At 37.0% G+C, this 16,070-nt stretch overlaps 1 protein-coding gene and 1 long non-coding RNA gene across 4 annotated transcripts in view; both read left to right on the forward strand.

The window, feature by feature from the left end:
- Positions 1-16,070, forward strand: part of LOC123515648 (nitric oxide-associated protein 1-like) — a 267,601-nt gene that overhangs the window by 12,147 nt on the left and 239,384 nt on the right. For all 3 annotated transcript variants that reach the window (XM_045274465.1, XM_045274467.1, XM_045274466.1), the window contains exon 3: positions 2,018-2,251. In XM_045274465.1, the coding sequence (XP_045130400.1) occupies positions 2,018-2,251 (234 nt within the window). The remainder of the gene's footprint in view (positions 1-2,017; positions 2,252-16,070) is intronic.
- LOC123515658 lies at positions 8,684-10,163 on the forward strand. The gene is made up of 2 exons (XR_006677946.1): positions 8,684-9,077; positions 9,771-10,163. It is a non-coding gene; the product is annotated as an uncharacterized LOC123515658 (long non-coding RNA).

Below are 16,070 nucleotides of genomic sequence, written 5' to 3' on the forward strand. Positions count from 1 at the left end.
CCTCAGACACTGACTTTTCATGATCTTAGAATGTTCTTTAGTTTGTGTATCTCCATCCTCTGTCAGTGATACCAGGTCTTGTCTATATATCTTTTCCATATAGTTTACTAACCTATACATTGTTATTAGATCTCCTCTTTCCCATCTATCCTTCAACATTGGTAGTTCCATTTCCTTCAGTCTTTCTTCATAGGGAAGATCATTTATTATTGGCCCCCATCTTTGTAGCTGTCCTTTGAATTCTTTCTAGTTTCTTGATGTCTTTCTGCCTCTGTGGGGACCATACTACTGCTGCATATTCTAGTCTAGGTCTTATCATAGTTAGTGGTTATGATCTTTTTCATCATACTCTTATCTATGTAATTGAACGTCACCCTAATGTTAGTTAATGTTTTATATGTTGAAGTAAAAAATCCATTTATGTGTCATTCTGGAGTCAGGATGTCTTGTATAATCACTCCCAGGTCTTTCTTTTCATTCCTTTTTGTTATAATCTCTTCTCCCACTTTGTATTCCCATATAGTTCTTCTATTACTTTTACCCATTTCCATTACATAGTTTTTCCTATTATTCATTTCTAATTTCCACTTTTAGCCACAATCCCCAATCTTGTCAATATCTTTCTGCAATTCCATACAGTCCCCAATGTTCCTTATTACTCTCAAAAGTTTCAAATCATCTGCAAACAAATTTATGTAGCTACTCAAACCGTCTTTTATATATCGTTAATATATACTTGGAACATAATTGGTGCCATCACCAAACCCCTATAGTATGTCACTAGTAACTGTGCTCATTTCCTAATCTGTTAAGTAGTCTGTCATCCAATTTAAGATATTTCCTTGTATATCCAAATTTCTTGTTTGTGCACTATGATTTCTTGCATGCCTGTACAATGCAATGTTCTATTTGGTTCTGTAAAATCCTCTTTTTCAGTGAAAACAGTCTTGAAGCTGTCATTCATCATTTCACTCATTTTGTCTGTTATTTGATCTGCTTTTCCTCCTTTAATAATTCTTTTATTGTTTCCTTATTCTTCATCTACCACTGATATACTTGTAGAAAGGCTTGGGTTCATCTTCACTTTTCTGCACATCTTTCTCAAAGGTTCTTTCTTTCTCTCTTCTTACTTAACATATTCATTTCTAGCATCCATATACTGATGTCTGTTGCTTTAATTTCTCTCCTTTTTTTTTTTACTTTCTTCCATGCTTTATCTTTTTTTATTCTTAGCTTCTATACATCTACCATTGTATCAGGCACGTATACTCTTCTTTACTCTATAGATTGGTACGTATTTCCTCACTTCTGTAGGAATAATTCATATTTCTCCTGTACTGTTTCTCCATTCTATACCACCAAAAAAATTGTCTTAACTTTTCAAAATTTGGTCTTGCATAATTTAATCTCTCCTCTATTCCTCCATTCCAAAATTGTGCTCCAGAAAATTCTGTAAGTTTATGAAGTGTTCTGCAGTGCACTATAGCAGAGTTATGACATTGTGGCTTACTGAAGCTCACATGTAATACATACACCTTGTAGTGATGAGCTGTTGATAAACACCTCTCACAGGTCTCTGGCCTCTTTTCTCCTTTTTTTTTTCCTGTCTTAAGTACATAAATTTGTTCTGTTTTAATCATAACTATTTATGTAATTCATTAATTTTCAGAATTTTATTACCATTTTTAGGCATGTTGTTAAAATTTTGGATTAATCGGATCCTTGAATATTTCAATAAGGGGCTCTCTCTAATTTATCTGATTGATTGAGGGTTTATTGTATATGTATTAAACACTTCCCTAATTGTTACGAATATATACATAGTAAACACACAGTATGGGTTTATTGTGGCAGCAGTTATAGAGATGTTTTTTTATACATATACAGTTAGAAAATTGCAATCAAATGATATGACCCAGCTAGGAATCCCAGTGGATAATGGTCAGTTTTTCTTGGCATTTTTTTATAGATTTAAACAAGTCAAGAAAGATTCTTTTTACTTTCTTTAATCCCACAGGATTCGTCCCAAAGGAACTCTTTGAGGGACGTAATTCTGGTGAGCTACGCAGCATTCTCTGCCAGCGCTGCTACTTCCTGAAGATCCATAAGACAGCACTCAGTGTGAAGGTTGATCCAAATATGTATGAAAAATTGTTGGAACCCATTAAACAGAAGAGAGCATTGGTACTGCTGGTGGTGGACCTTCTAGATGTTCCTTGCTCCATCTGGCCAAATATAATGGATATAATAGGTCAGTAAATGTGGTTAATTTAAGGTGCATGTTGTAAGTACTAATAGATGTAGCTGATAATGATAACAAAAAATGTTATCACATTAACTGATAAATGAAAAATGATAATATTATTGTGATTAACCTATGATCAGTAACTAGTTATAAATTGCCAAATAATGTGTTCAGAACTCAATTCCTTTATTTATCAACTCAGCACAACCTTCCAGACAACTATTCCCTCTTCATTGACACTCAGCTGTCCCCCTCATCTACACTGAATATCCTCAGTTTGTCCATCACTTATAAATTAAACCATAAACTTCACATCTCATTTCTTACTAAAATAGCTAATGTGAAGTTAGGCTTTCTGAGGCATCTCTGCCATTTTTTCTCACTCCCCAACTGCTAACTCTGCACAAGGGCCTTATCCATCTGTATATCTTGTACAGTTTTTTTTTTCTTTAATTTCATGCTATTTTACCATGTATTATGTGTATCTAAAGTAAAAAAATTTCTCTGTTCATGTCCTCCATGCCATTTACCATTCTGCAGGCATTTATCGAATTTCTCTCCCTCCTCTCTTGGAGCGTAAGAATATCCAGTGATCTTATTCTTTCTTTGTAAGTCAAACTACTCAACTCAGGGATCATCTTCATAACAGCTCCGTACTTTTTACAATTTTGTAAGGTTTCTCTTTTATGAGAATATATTTCTGCTGCATATTCATAACTTGGTCTTAGCATGTGTGTGTGTGTGTTTATTTACCATGTTTACCTAGTTGTACCATACTGGAAAAGAGCTATGCTCATTTTGTCCTGTTGCCATATTTATGGAAGTTAAACATTTCTTTGAACTTTTGATTGTCCTTGTTCCAACGACTCTTTAACTGTTACACACCTCTACACATCTTTGCGGAAAGCTGAACTTCTTGATATCTCTCCTCTCGTCCTTTCTTAATTTTTTTCCATGTCCTCTTGTGTCACTGTTGTCCCAGATTAGTGAGTCCTCTATCTAATTTTTCCAGTCTTTTCATCACTCGTATATTACTATTAGATCTTCTTTTTCCCTTCTCTGTTCTAAGCTTGTAAGACCTAGTATTCATAGCCTTTCTTCATATGACTGTTCACTTAAACTTGGGGGAAGCTTTGTTGCTGCCCATTGTATTCTCTCTTATTTTCTTATGTGTTTTTTGGGGTTTGGTGACAATAATGTAGCTGCATATTCAAATTTGAGTATATTAGAGTTGTTAACAGTTTTTTTTTTTCATATCCTCATCTGTGTAAGTGAATGCCATCTATATATTTCTCAAAAGTTCATAGGCATTTCCTGTAATTCTATTTATGTGCTTTTCCGGTGAAAAGTTATCCACAATATTTACTCCTAGGTCTTTTTCTTCAGACTTCTTAATTTCTTCATTCCCCGTTCAGTAAACTCTCTTCTGTTGTCTTTTGCTCATTCTAAATTCTAATATGCTGGACTTTTTTTGTATTTAATTCCATTTCCCATGTGTGACCATTCTGCTATTTTATCCAGGTCTTGTAGCATCTCATAATCTTTTCTATTCATCCTCCTCATTAATCTAGCATCATCTGCAAACAGACTGATGTAACTGTCTATATTTTCTGGTATACTGTTCACATACAGTGTTCCCTCACTATTTCGCGGTTCAACTTTCGCGGCTTCACTGTTTCGCGGTTTTTATACATACTCATAGATACGTTCTGCGGTGTTTTCGCTATATCTCGGGGTCTGTGGCGTCACTTATTAATGCTGTACGTACAGTAATTCGGTAAGTTGGTGTATAATAACGACGAGAATGTACGTAAAGCACTGTACATGTATTGTTCGTATATATATGCAGCCTCACCCAACATCTTCCCTTGTTGTATCCAAGGCCCATAGAATAGAAGGTCGACCTTAGGTGCAGCTCTAAGGGGGTGAACCTGCTGACGTCATAGTGACGTCAGCAAGTTCACCAACAGGGGAGCTTCCTCCCAGGACGTGTCTTTCTTGTACGGAAACCTCACACTCTCCCTCTGCCCGCTGAGCAAATCATACTTACCTGGCACAGGAGACAAGTTTTGTGAAGGCTTCTCTGCCTTCTATTACTGCCCGACACCCTCCGCTTGCCAGCAAGTCTCTCTCTCTCTCTCTCTCTCTCTCTCTCTCTCTCTCTCTCTCTCTCTCTCTCTCTCTCTCTCTCTCTCTCTTTGACCGTTGTATCATTATCATATTTAATGATCTCAACTCTTGCTGTTATTAATTATTGTTATTATTATTATTATTATTATTATTATTATTATTACTATTATTAAACTTTTGCTCTTATTATTATTATTAATATTAATATAGTGTTGCTGTCTTTGTTATTATTATTATCATTATTATTATTTAATTTTTACGTTACATATATAACTGAGGTATTTTATATCTACACAAGTAACTGAATGGGGACTTTTCAATAACTAGACATCAGAAATTTACTTCTCAATAACTAAACATCAGAAATTTACTAATGTCTTAAGGTGCAAAATTACCAGGAAAAAAAAATGATGGTTTTCATTTATCACATACTACATACTACATATTATATACTACTGGTAATTAAAACAGTCACGCACTGCACAACTCGGCATTGTGACCGATGTTGGTACGGAACAGAGACAGAATGGGAAAGAGAGAAGCACGTGAATACCTACCAGGCAGCTTGCTAACTGAACCAACATCCCCGCTCTGACTACTTGTGAACCCTTTGACGCCATGGATGTGCACATTAGACCCATTTTGAATGCCTCGTAGGTCGGGGCCTTGGTTGTATCTTGCCAGTCTCGTCCACGCTGTTGACTGTCTCGCATACTGTATCTTAGTGTTGTGTTCGCGACAACTTTTCTTGTTTGAGTAGTGATTCGTTAAGCCTTTACAATACCGCCTAAGCCCTGTGCCCCTGCAAAAGCTTCCTCTAGTGAACCCAAGAGGAAGAGGAAGATGATGACCATCAGTGAAAAAGTGAAACTTTTGCATATGATCAAAGAGGGCAGAAGAGGGTGAGTGTTATGTATCATGTGAGAGGAGGGAAGAGAGAGAGAGAGAGAGTAAATGTATACTTACTGTATAAGGTTTTATAATTAAATAGATTTAAGTAAAATACTGTATTTGTAAAGTATAAATACTGTTAACATATTTTAAACATTCTGGTACCCACATACACATACACCAAAATTCCAGGGGGGGGGTGGCAAATCCTACTTCGCAGTTTTTCACCTTTCGCGGGGGGTTCTGGTATCCATTAACCTCGATAAACGAGGGACCACTGTATACAGCAACATTATTGGTGCAGAACTCCACTTAAGACTCTTATCCAGGCTATTTTTTTATCTCTTATAATTGTTCTCATTTCTTTGTCTTTTAGAAAATCAGCCAACCATTTCAGAAATCTTCTCCTTAGTCCTCCATTTTGTTCAAGTTTCCACAGTAACCTTTTGTACAGGACCTTCTTTAGGTGTAGGTATATGCAGTCCTGCCAGCCATCTCTTTCTTGCACTATGTCAACCACTCTTGAGTAGAAGCTTATCAAATTTGTGATACATGATCTTCCTCTTCTGAATCCATACTGTTTATCAGTCAACATACCTTTCTCCTCCAGATATTCCATCCAGTTCTTCTTTATTATCCTTTCACATATTTTTGCTATTACACTAGTCAGTGACACTGGTCTGTAGTTTAATGGATCCTCCTTATTTCCAATCTGAATATAGGCACAATATCTGCTCTTTTCCAATCTGTTGGTACTTCACCCCCTGTTAAAGAACTCATAATGCTGTGGACTTTTTTTTTGCTAACTGGTGACTGCATTTCTTTACAGTCCAATTTGACACTCCATTGGGACCTGAAGCTTTCCTTACATCTTGTTCTTCCATTATTTTTCCTTACTTCTTCTACTTCTACTGACACTTGTATTTCATGAACACCATTAGTTAATTCAACTGCAGTTTGACATTGGAAATCGCTTTCCCTAGTGAAGACTGACTGGAAGCAGTTGTTCATCATATCTTCTGGATTTTTGTACATTTCATTATTGTATTTGAGTTTCTCCTTTGTTTTTCAGTTTTCCATTTACATGTCTATGAAATAATTTGGGCTGGTCCTTACATTTATCCACTATATCCTTCTCGTAGTTTTTTTCCTTTCTCCGAATCTTGTCATACTCATTTCTTTTCCGGGCATAGTCTAACCAATGATTTGGTCTTCTATTTCTTCTATATCTGTTCCAGGCTTTTTCTCTTTCCATCCTTGCTAACTCACATCTTCTGTTAAACCACTCCTTGTGTCTAGGCCTGTCTATTTTCTTGATTGGTACGTGTTTCATTATTCCTTCATTATACTTCTCCATTAAAATATTTAACTTGTCTTCAGTTTTCTCCAATATATAAAATTCAGTCCAGTTTGCTTGTTCAAAGTATTTCCTTAATTCTGCAAAGTTAGTTTTACTGTAATTGAACCTTCTGTTTTTATAATCATTGTTCCTAATTTCTTCCAGTCCTTCCTTCAGCCTGAATTCAAGCAATACACAATCACTTTTACCGAGTGGACTCTTATATTTCAAGTTTTTTAGTATCTTTGATTTCTTAGTAAATACTAAGTACAATCATGATGGTTCTTCATTTGCTCTATACCTTGTGATGTCCTTCCCTCATTGAGTTAGGATATTGTCTACTGCTAGATTCAATAACATTTGTCTGTATGATGTTTCTCCTCCCTCAGTTGTCATGTCTTCCCAAACTATTTCCTTCCAATTAAAGTCACCCATCACTATTATGTTTTTACTCTTTTCAATTACTCTTTGTAAACATTTTCTATTATCATTAAGCATAAACAACGGCAAAGTTCCTTTTTCTTTCTTTTTTAATTCTTACTCGTGCTTTCAGCACTTCAGCACTCTCTTTGTAAATTATTTCATCCACCTGCAGTTCTTTATTTTACGAGTAACATAACTCCTTTTTTTGTTTCTCTATTCTTCTATATATTGTACCATTTAAATCTAAGGAACAAGCTCATAAATTTCTTAAGTATTTAAATAATAAACATGAGAATATATCATTCACTTGCGAATTTGAGATTAATAATAACATCCCATTTCTAGATATAATTGTCACAAGGAATAATGGATCTCTTTCCAAAGATGTCTTCAGGAAAGAAACTTATACGGTTTTGGACTTGAATTTTGATTCATGTGTCCCTTCCCTGTTCAAGATAAATTCCATCAAAGCGTTACTACATAGAGTATGCAATATTTGTAGTACTTGGCTCCTGTTCCATAATGAACTTGAAAGACTAAGACATAACTTTCATATTAATGGTTATCCCAAAGACTTAATAGAGAAACAAATTAAGAAGTTTATCACCAATAAATTTGTTACTGACAATATTGTGGAGGATAAAACCAAAGAGGTTAGATACATTACATTACCCTTCTCAGGACAATTTAGTTACCATTTACTCAAGAAACATGTTCCGAATGTTGATTTTAGATTAATTTTTGTTAATAAAAACACCATGCTATTCCTACTCCTTTGTGCTCAAAACTCGTATATTGCTTTAGATGTCCGGACTGCATGTCACAGTATATTGGTTCCATCTGTCGGAACCAAAAAATTCAAATTTCTGAGCACCTGGGAGTATCGTATAGAACTAATGCTCGTATCACTCTGCCTAGTTTCTCAAATGTAAGAGAACATGCATTACAATGTAATAATGCAGTTACTGATCAGGACTTTAACATAAAGTATAGGGCATATTGTAACTCAGACCTTAGGATAGCAGAATCTTTATTTATTGTGAAAGAGAAGCCAGAATTAAATGGTACAGAACTAGCTACCAAATTATTAATATTTACTTAATAATTTCAAACTAGGTGAGATAGTGTCGTTTAGCATAGTTAGGGTTCGAGTTTCATATACGTGTACTTTGTTTCAACCAATCATCATTGAGTATTCTTTTAGGCTAGAATATTTCTGTAATAGACTAACTGTTTTACATCATACTTTTAAATTTTCTTCTCTTTTGCATTAGCTATTACATATTAGAATATAGTGTATTGGATAGTAAATTTTTAGTCAACCAATCAGAATTTGCCAGTTAGTGAGTAGGAGCTTATAAATATTGGTAAGCCAGTTTCCCTCCCCACTTACCTGTTGGAGGAACTAGTAAAAGGACCACTGCGTCTGGTCATGTTTTAAAGTTTTATGTGGGTTTTACAGTGTTGGTTTTTTATACACCTGAAGATGGGATATGTACTTTCCAAACTGGACCCTCCTTTTAGATTTTTTTGTTTTTTCTCTTTCTACTTTCCTCTTAACAGGGCCTGGCAACCAGCGAGATTTTTTTTTTTTCCAACACTTTGTTTTCCCTTGGCCAGTGCCCTTGTAATGTAAAAAAAAAAAAAAAAAAAAAAAGTTTTGTGAAGTAGATATAATGAAGATAACCGTCCTTTTGTGGGTCTTCTCTCTCCTTTACCATGTGCGCTATAGATGCTCTGTCTTTCAAGTCACCAAATTTGACTGTTAGATATGATCATGGAATGTTGATTTAATTTCGTGGTTTGCTTACACTCTGCTTTCGCCTGCTGCTTTGAATCAAACCACGAGATCATCACCTACTACACTATGGCTTCACTTACATGGGAGAAACAAGTGGAACACACCCTTATCAAGTTGGTTCGCCAACAGCCACCACTGTGGAACACCATGGATCCCAATTACACCAAAAAGAAATAAAAAAGAGTTTTACAGGCAAATAGCAGACACGTTGCAAGCACTGTACCCAGAAATTCAGGATATTACACTAGGTAAGCTGTTTTATTTATTAATATACAATTGGACAATCAAAATGTAAATAACTATTCAGGGAAAAGCCATACCTGACAACAGGGCATGGTGTAACATAATTTTTTTTCATATAAGATGACATAAGACAAAAAGTATATTCCTCAATACCTTGTGACCCATATTATGAAGGTCCTGATAAATAGTTTTCTTTTCCAGTTCTATTTCCACTTTTTCCCACACATGTGATAAAGGAGAAATTAGACATTACCTGACCTAACCTAATCTAATCAGGACCTAAGTTAGTCAGATTACTGGTACCTAACTCAGTTATGTGCACAAAAAAATTATTTACGAAAATTATCCATAGGTTGTAATTCCCTCATGCTCATGCTTTGGAATTGTTTAACCCCCTCAGTGCTAAACTGCATTTTTACCTCGAGTTTGGGGATGATTTTATTTACATTAGGAAGGGTTTATAGAGGTCAGAAGATTAATGGCCAGAATCTTCACTATTTTAATCCTCACATAAGCTTCTGAAGCTGTATAGAATCACCAGATAGTATGAAAATATGGCATGGTAATGAGAGGATTATTAGAAGAAAACTATATGTAAAAATGTATCTATTATTTCATATATATTCACAAAACTATCATTACTGTAAAAAGAATTTCCTTCACACATTGGGCAGGTACTGTTTGATTACATTTTTCAGAAAATGTCCAGATCAAATACACTAATTTTCGGACCTCATTCAAGCGAAAGCTGAAGAAAATAAGGACTGAAGAGTGGGTTAGCAGGCAATAGTGAACCAGTAGACTCTCAGTGGCCTCTGTTCAATTCAATGCTGTTCTTATTGGATGTTGTGGAACCAGGTCCAAGCTGTACAACAACTGCCCTTTGATTCACATGCACCGGCAAGTTACTATTTTTAGTACAGGGGATCCTCACAATCCGACGGGGTTAGAAGAGTTTTTCATCAGTCGAATCAACATTTATTTGAATCATGAAGCAATTTTTTCCTTAAGATACTTAAGTATTAGGGGGTATAAGGACCAACCTCCAGTCTACGTAGATGCCCCCCCCCAAAAAAAAACATCACTATAACCTCTAAAAACACTAATTTAGACTAAATCAGTAGTATTAAAGGCTTTATTTATATTGCACTTTTGGAAGAAGAATTCCCAGAAGTAAATATTTCTCAATAAAGTCCAGGAGCCATACAATGTTATTTTTTACTGATCCTCAATGAGTTTATATATAGGCTAGGAACAATACTATGTCAAAATATTAATCTTACACATTAGGTCAGTGAATTAAGTGATTTTTGAAAATTGGGAATAATAATTAGAAAAGTAGGTATGAATATAAGTGGGTATTGTCTCCTTATGTCACTTATAGAAAAACAAAGTTAAAGTGCTGGCAGGCAAAGGTGAATTGATGAAACAAAGAAAGGTTTATAATAACGGTCAGCAATAATACAGTTACAAATTTCCATGAAGGCTGTGAAGGTATATATATATATATATATATATATATATATATATATATATATATATATATATATATATATATATATATATATATATACCAGGTATACCTATATGTTCTTTTTTCCTTTGTAGCTCTGAAGCCTTCTCACCCTATGATGAAAGGAAGGTGGAGTATTTATGACTGATTGTGGGAATAATAAGAAAATCACAAATTCTGGACTGTTTATTATAAAACTATTGATGATAATATAAATATGCATGAATTTAGGTTACTGCTAGCTCTCACTAACATAGGATATAAGTAATACATGGACATAATAGTAAAAATGGTATCCATCAAGTTTATACTGGCTCTCCTCAACTTTCCATCACAACTAAAACTAGCAGGAGGGCCTACCCTAGTCTACATTTTAGTTGAATCATTGTTGTCTTTGTCACCAGTTAGGAACTTTGTTAAAAAAAAGTCCAAAACTCGAAGATATTGTTGTGAACTATGGCTCTTATATAATGTACTGAATTGGTGCAACCTACTTAGTGTATTAGTGCCAGATCTTTCTGCCAAGGCACACTACCTTCATTGTCAAAATATTGACAGGGAATATTCCAGACCTCCATTGCCTGATTTCCAGGTCTTTGACTAACTCCTACTAAATTTCTCATCCCATGATAGGGTTTGTTATGCCATTGTCCAACTATGACACGAAGTTAATCAATATCTTCCTTGTCAACAAGTTCTGGTGGAGAGTATTATTGCTTGGATGTACTCTGCTAGTACAGTTGTCATGATCCAAGCTGTTGCACAAAGTTACACAAATTGTCTAGCTACTGGCTATAAATACTTAGTCTAAGATTTTTTTTATCTTTAATTAACAAAAATAATATCTGTACATAAGATGTTCGATATGGCACCAACAAATAACAATCACAACTCCTCCTGTTGCCTTCTTCACTGCAAATCATTACAATTTTCCTTACAAACATCCATAAGAATTACTTTAATCTCGTACATATTCTCACATTAGAATGCATTCCACCTCAACGTCGTCCACTATATCTTCATAACATTATTATAATATCTGAACACTGCTTTATTTATCAGTAAATCTTACATGTAGTAAGTGCAACATTTCCCCCTTTCAACCAGCTACCCATACATAAATTTGACCTTTACTTGGTACATGAATGCAAGCAACCAACATAACGCACCACCAAATATATTACCATACACATATAGTTACCTTACTCCATTCACAAAAATGACAATGTAACACACCACTGAATATAATGACAAATCTTGATATTTCCATACAAGTACCTTCACTCAACGAATCTCTTTCTCTTGGTACCCATACATAGAACTACGTTAACTGCGTACACGGACACACACAAGTAAATATGTTATGTAACTTATTCGTCAGAGCAACACACTTCCACATACATACGTAACTGTATACAAGATCCTTTGCTCATAAATGAAAACACAAGTATGTAATGACATTATGAAGCAAGTACATACACATAAACCATACTAAAATAATACCTAAACCTCCTATCATGATTCCTCTCCATTTTAATTTACCTCAAAAGACTGGATTGTAGCTATGCAGCCGAGGGCGGCCCGCTTAGAGCCGCGGTTGTCCTCTCTGCTTCCTCTCTCGTCTCTCTCTGCCCCCCTGCCTCTACAATTTTCCTTCAGGAACTTTACGGAGGCGTATCTTGACCTACACAACACGTCCCTCAAATGTACCGTTCATCAATCAAGTACAAGCTCACATGAACCCCACGTGTGGTATCAACAGCATCACAGGATGCTTACCTGACCTGAGCTACCTGCCGAGAGCTGCCCTGGGTCACGCTCTTGAGTCTTCCGAATTTTCCACCATCTGGCTACGACTTAACAGTCACTCTCAAACTAAATTCATCTGTGCTGTTTATCTCTCCCCTAACTCTTCTGACTATAGTAATTTCTTCGACTACTTAACTTCTAAAGTGGAGCACATTCTGTCCCTCTACCCTTTTGCTGAGATTTCCATTCTTGGAGATTTCAATGTTCACCACCAGCTTTGGCTTTCCTCTCCCTTCACTGACCACCCTGGTGAACTAGCCTTTAACTTTGCTATCCTCCATGACCTAGAGCAACTGGTGCAACACCCTACTCGTATTCCTGACCGTCTTGGAGACACGCCCAACATTCTTGATCTCTTCCTCACCTCTAACCCTTCTGCTTATGCTGTCACCCTTTCATCTCCGTTGGGCTCCTCCGATCACAATCTCATTTCTGTATCTTGTCTTATTTTTTCCAATCCCTCCGCAGGATCCCCCAAAGCGAAGGTGCCTCTGGCGTTTGCCTCTGCCAGTTGGGGGGACCTGAGGAGGTATTATGCTGATTTTCCCTGGAATGATTATTGCTTCCGTGTCAGAGACCCATCTCTTTGTGTTGAACGCCTAACAGAGGTGTTAGTATCTGGCATGGATGCGTACATTCCTCATTCTTTTTCTCAACCTAAATCTTCTAAACCTTGGTTTAACTCAGCCTGTTCTCGTGCCATACATGATAGAGAGGTTGCCCACAAAAGGTACTTGAGCCTTCCATCTCCTGAATCTCATGCACTTTGTATATCTGCCCGGAATCATGCCAAGTCTGTTCTTCAACTTGCCAAACACTCTTTCATAAATAGGAAATGTCAAAATCTTTCAAACTCAAACTCTCCTCATGACTTCTGGCATCTAGCCAAAAACATCTCATATAACTTCACTTCTTCATCTTTCCCTCCTTTATTTCATCCTGATGGCACCACTGCCATCTCTTCTGTCTCTAAAGCTGAACTCTTTTCTCAAACCTTTGCTCACAACTCCACCTTGGACGATTCTGGGCTTGTCCTCCCTCTCCTCCTCCCTCTGACTATTTCATGTCTACAATCAAAATTCTTCGTAATGATGTTTTCCATGCCCTTGCTGGCCTAAACCCTCTGAAGGCTTATGGACCTGATGGGGTCCCTCCTATTGTTCTCAAAAACTGTGCTTCTGTGCTTGCACCTTGCCTGGCCAAACTCTTCCAACTTTGTCTATCGACTTGTACCTTTCCTTCCTGCTGGAAGTTCGCCTACATTCAGCCTGTTCCTAAAAAAAGGGTGACCGTTCTAACCCCTCAAACTACCGTCCTATAGCTTTAATCTCTTGCTTGTCTAAAGTTTTTGAATCTATCCTGAATATGAAGATTGTCAAACATATGTCACTTCACAATCTTCTGTCTGATCGCCAGTATGGCTTCCGTCAAGGTCGCTCTACTGGTGATCTTCTGGCTTTCCTTACTGAGTCTTGGTCATCCTCTTTTAGATATTTCGGTGAAACTTTTGCTGTAGCGTTAGACATATCAAAAGCTTTTGATAGAGTCTGGCATAAAGCTTTGATTTCAAAACTGCCCTCCTACGGCTTCTATCCTTCTCTCTGCAACTTTATCTCAAGTTTCCTTTCTGACCGCTCTATTGCTGCTGTGGTAGACGGCTACTGTTCTTCTCCTAAACCTATTAATAGTGGTGTTCCTCAGGGTTCTGTCCTGTCACCCACTCTCTTTCTATTATTCATTAATGACCTTCTTAACCAAACTTCTTGCCCTATCCACTCCTACGCTGATGATACCACCCTACATCTTTCCACGTTCTTTCAGAGACGTCCAACCCTTCAGAAAATCAACAGATCATGCGGGAACGCCACGGAATGCCTGACTTCCGATCTTTCTAAGATTTCCGATTGGGGCAGAGAAAATCTAGTAGTTTTCAATGCCTCAAAAACTCAATTCTTCCATCTATCAACTCGACACAACCTTCCAGACAACTATCCCCTCTTCTTCAATGACACTCAACTGTCTCCCTCTTCCACAATTAATGTCCTTGGTCTTTCCTTTGCTCATAATTTTAACTGGAAACTTCACATCTCATCTCTTGCTAAAACAGCTTCTATGAAGTTAGGTGTTCTGAGGTGTCTCCGACAGTTTTTCTCGCCCCTCCAACTGCTTACTCTGTATAAGGGCCTTATCCATCCCTGTATGGAGTACTCTTCGCATGTTTGGGGGGGGTTCCAGTCACACAGCTTTGCTTGATAGGGTGGAATTGAAAGCTCTTCGTCTCATCAACTCCCATCCTCTGACTAACTGTTTTCAGTCTCTTTCTCACCACCGAAATGTTGCATCCCTTTCTATATTTTATCGCTATTTTCATGGTAACTGTTCTACTGATCTTGCTAACTGTATGCCTCCCCTTCTCCTGCAGCCACGCTGCACAAGGCTTTCTTCTTCCTCTCATCCCTATTCTGTCCAACTCTCTAATGCAAGAGTTAGCCAGTACGCTCAATCATTCATCCTTTTTACTGGTAAACTCTGGAACTCCCTCCCTGCATCTGTATTTCCGAATTCCTACAACTTGTTTTCTTTTAAGAGGGAGGTATCGAGGCATTTGCTCCCCTAATTCTGGCTGACAGTTTTGGCACTTTTTGAAGTCTTTGGAGAGCCAGCACTCAAGTGGGCCTTTTTCTAACTCTTTTTTTTGCCCTTAGCTGGTCCTCTTCCCTATGTAAAAAAATAAATAAATAAAGCTGTTTCCTTTTGACCCACTTATATCCTTCTAATCCCTTGTATGGCTGGGTGCGACAACACACTACATACTGGTGAGCTATCATACACCCATGTTTTCTTTATCTTTTGTTTCTACATATTCTAAATTATGATGTGGGCATTTGACAATATGGGCATCTGACACATTGGAGACTCAATACTCGAACTTAATTCGTTCCAAATGGATGTTCGAGTATTAAAAGGTTAGACTATTGATACTGATAAATAAGGTAATTCGTTCTAATCTTAGCAAAACCTTAAGTCTATAAAAAGACTGGATTGTAACTTAGCTCCACTTACTGTTAATATGAAGTACAAAACGTTCATGCCGCCTCAGCTATGCAGCCGAGGGCGGCCCGCTTAGAGCCGCGGTTGTCCTCTCTGCTTCCTCTCTCATCTCTCTCTGCTCCCATGTCTCTACAATTTTCCTTCAGGAACTTTATGGAGGTGTATCTTGACCTACACAACACGCCCCTCAAATGTACCGTTCATCAATCAAGTACAAGCTCACATGAACCCCACGTGTGGTATCAACAGCATCACAGGATGCTTACCTGACCTGGGTTACCTGCCCAGGGCTGCCCTGGGTCATAAAGCTGTTTCCTTTTGACCCACTTATATCCTTCTAATCCCTTGTATGGCTGGGTGCGACAACACACTACATACTGGCGAACTATCATGCACCCATGTTTTCTTTATCTTTTGTTTCTACATATTCTAAATTATGATGTGGGCATTTGACAATGTGGGCATCTGACACATTGGAGACTCAATACTTGAACTTAATTCGTTCCAAATGGATGTTCGAGTATTGAAAGGTTAGACTATTGATACTGATAAATAAGGTAATTCATTCTAATCTTAGCAAAACCTTAAGTTTATAAAAATTTCAATGTATATTTTTTTTTACAAT

This window comes from Portunus trituberculatus, chromosome 39 (genome assembly GCF_017591435.1).
Source record: "Portunus trituberculatus isolate SZX2019 chromosome 39, ASM1759143v1, whole genome shotgun sequence".
NCBI lineage: Eukaryota > Metazoa > Arthropoda > Malacostraca > Decapoda > Portunidae > Portunus > Portunus trituberculatus.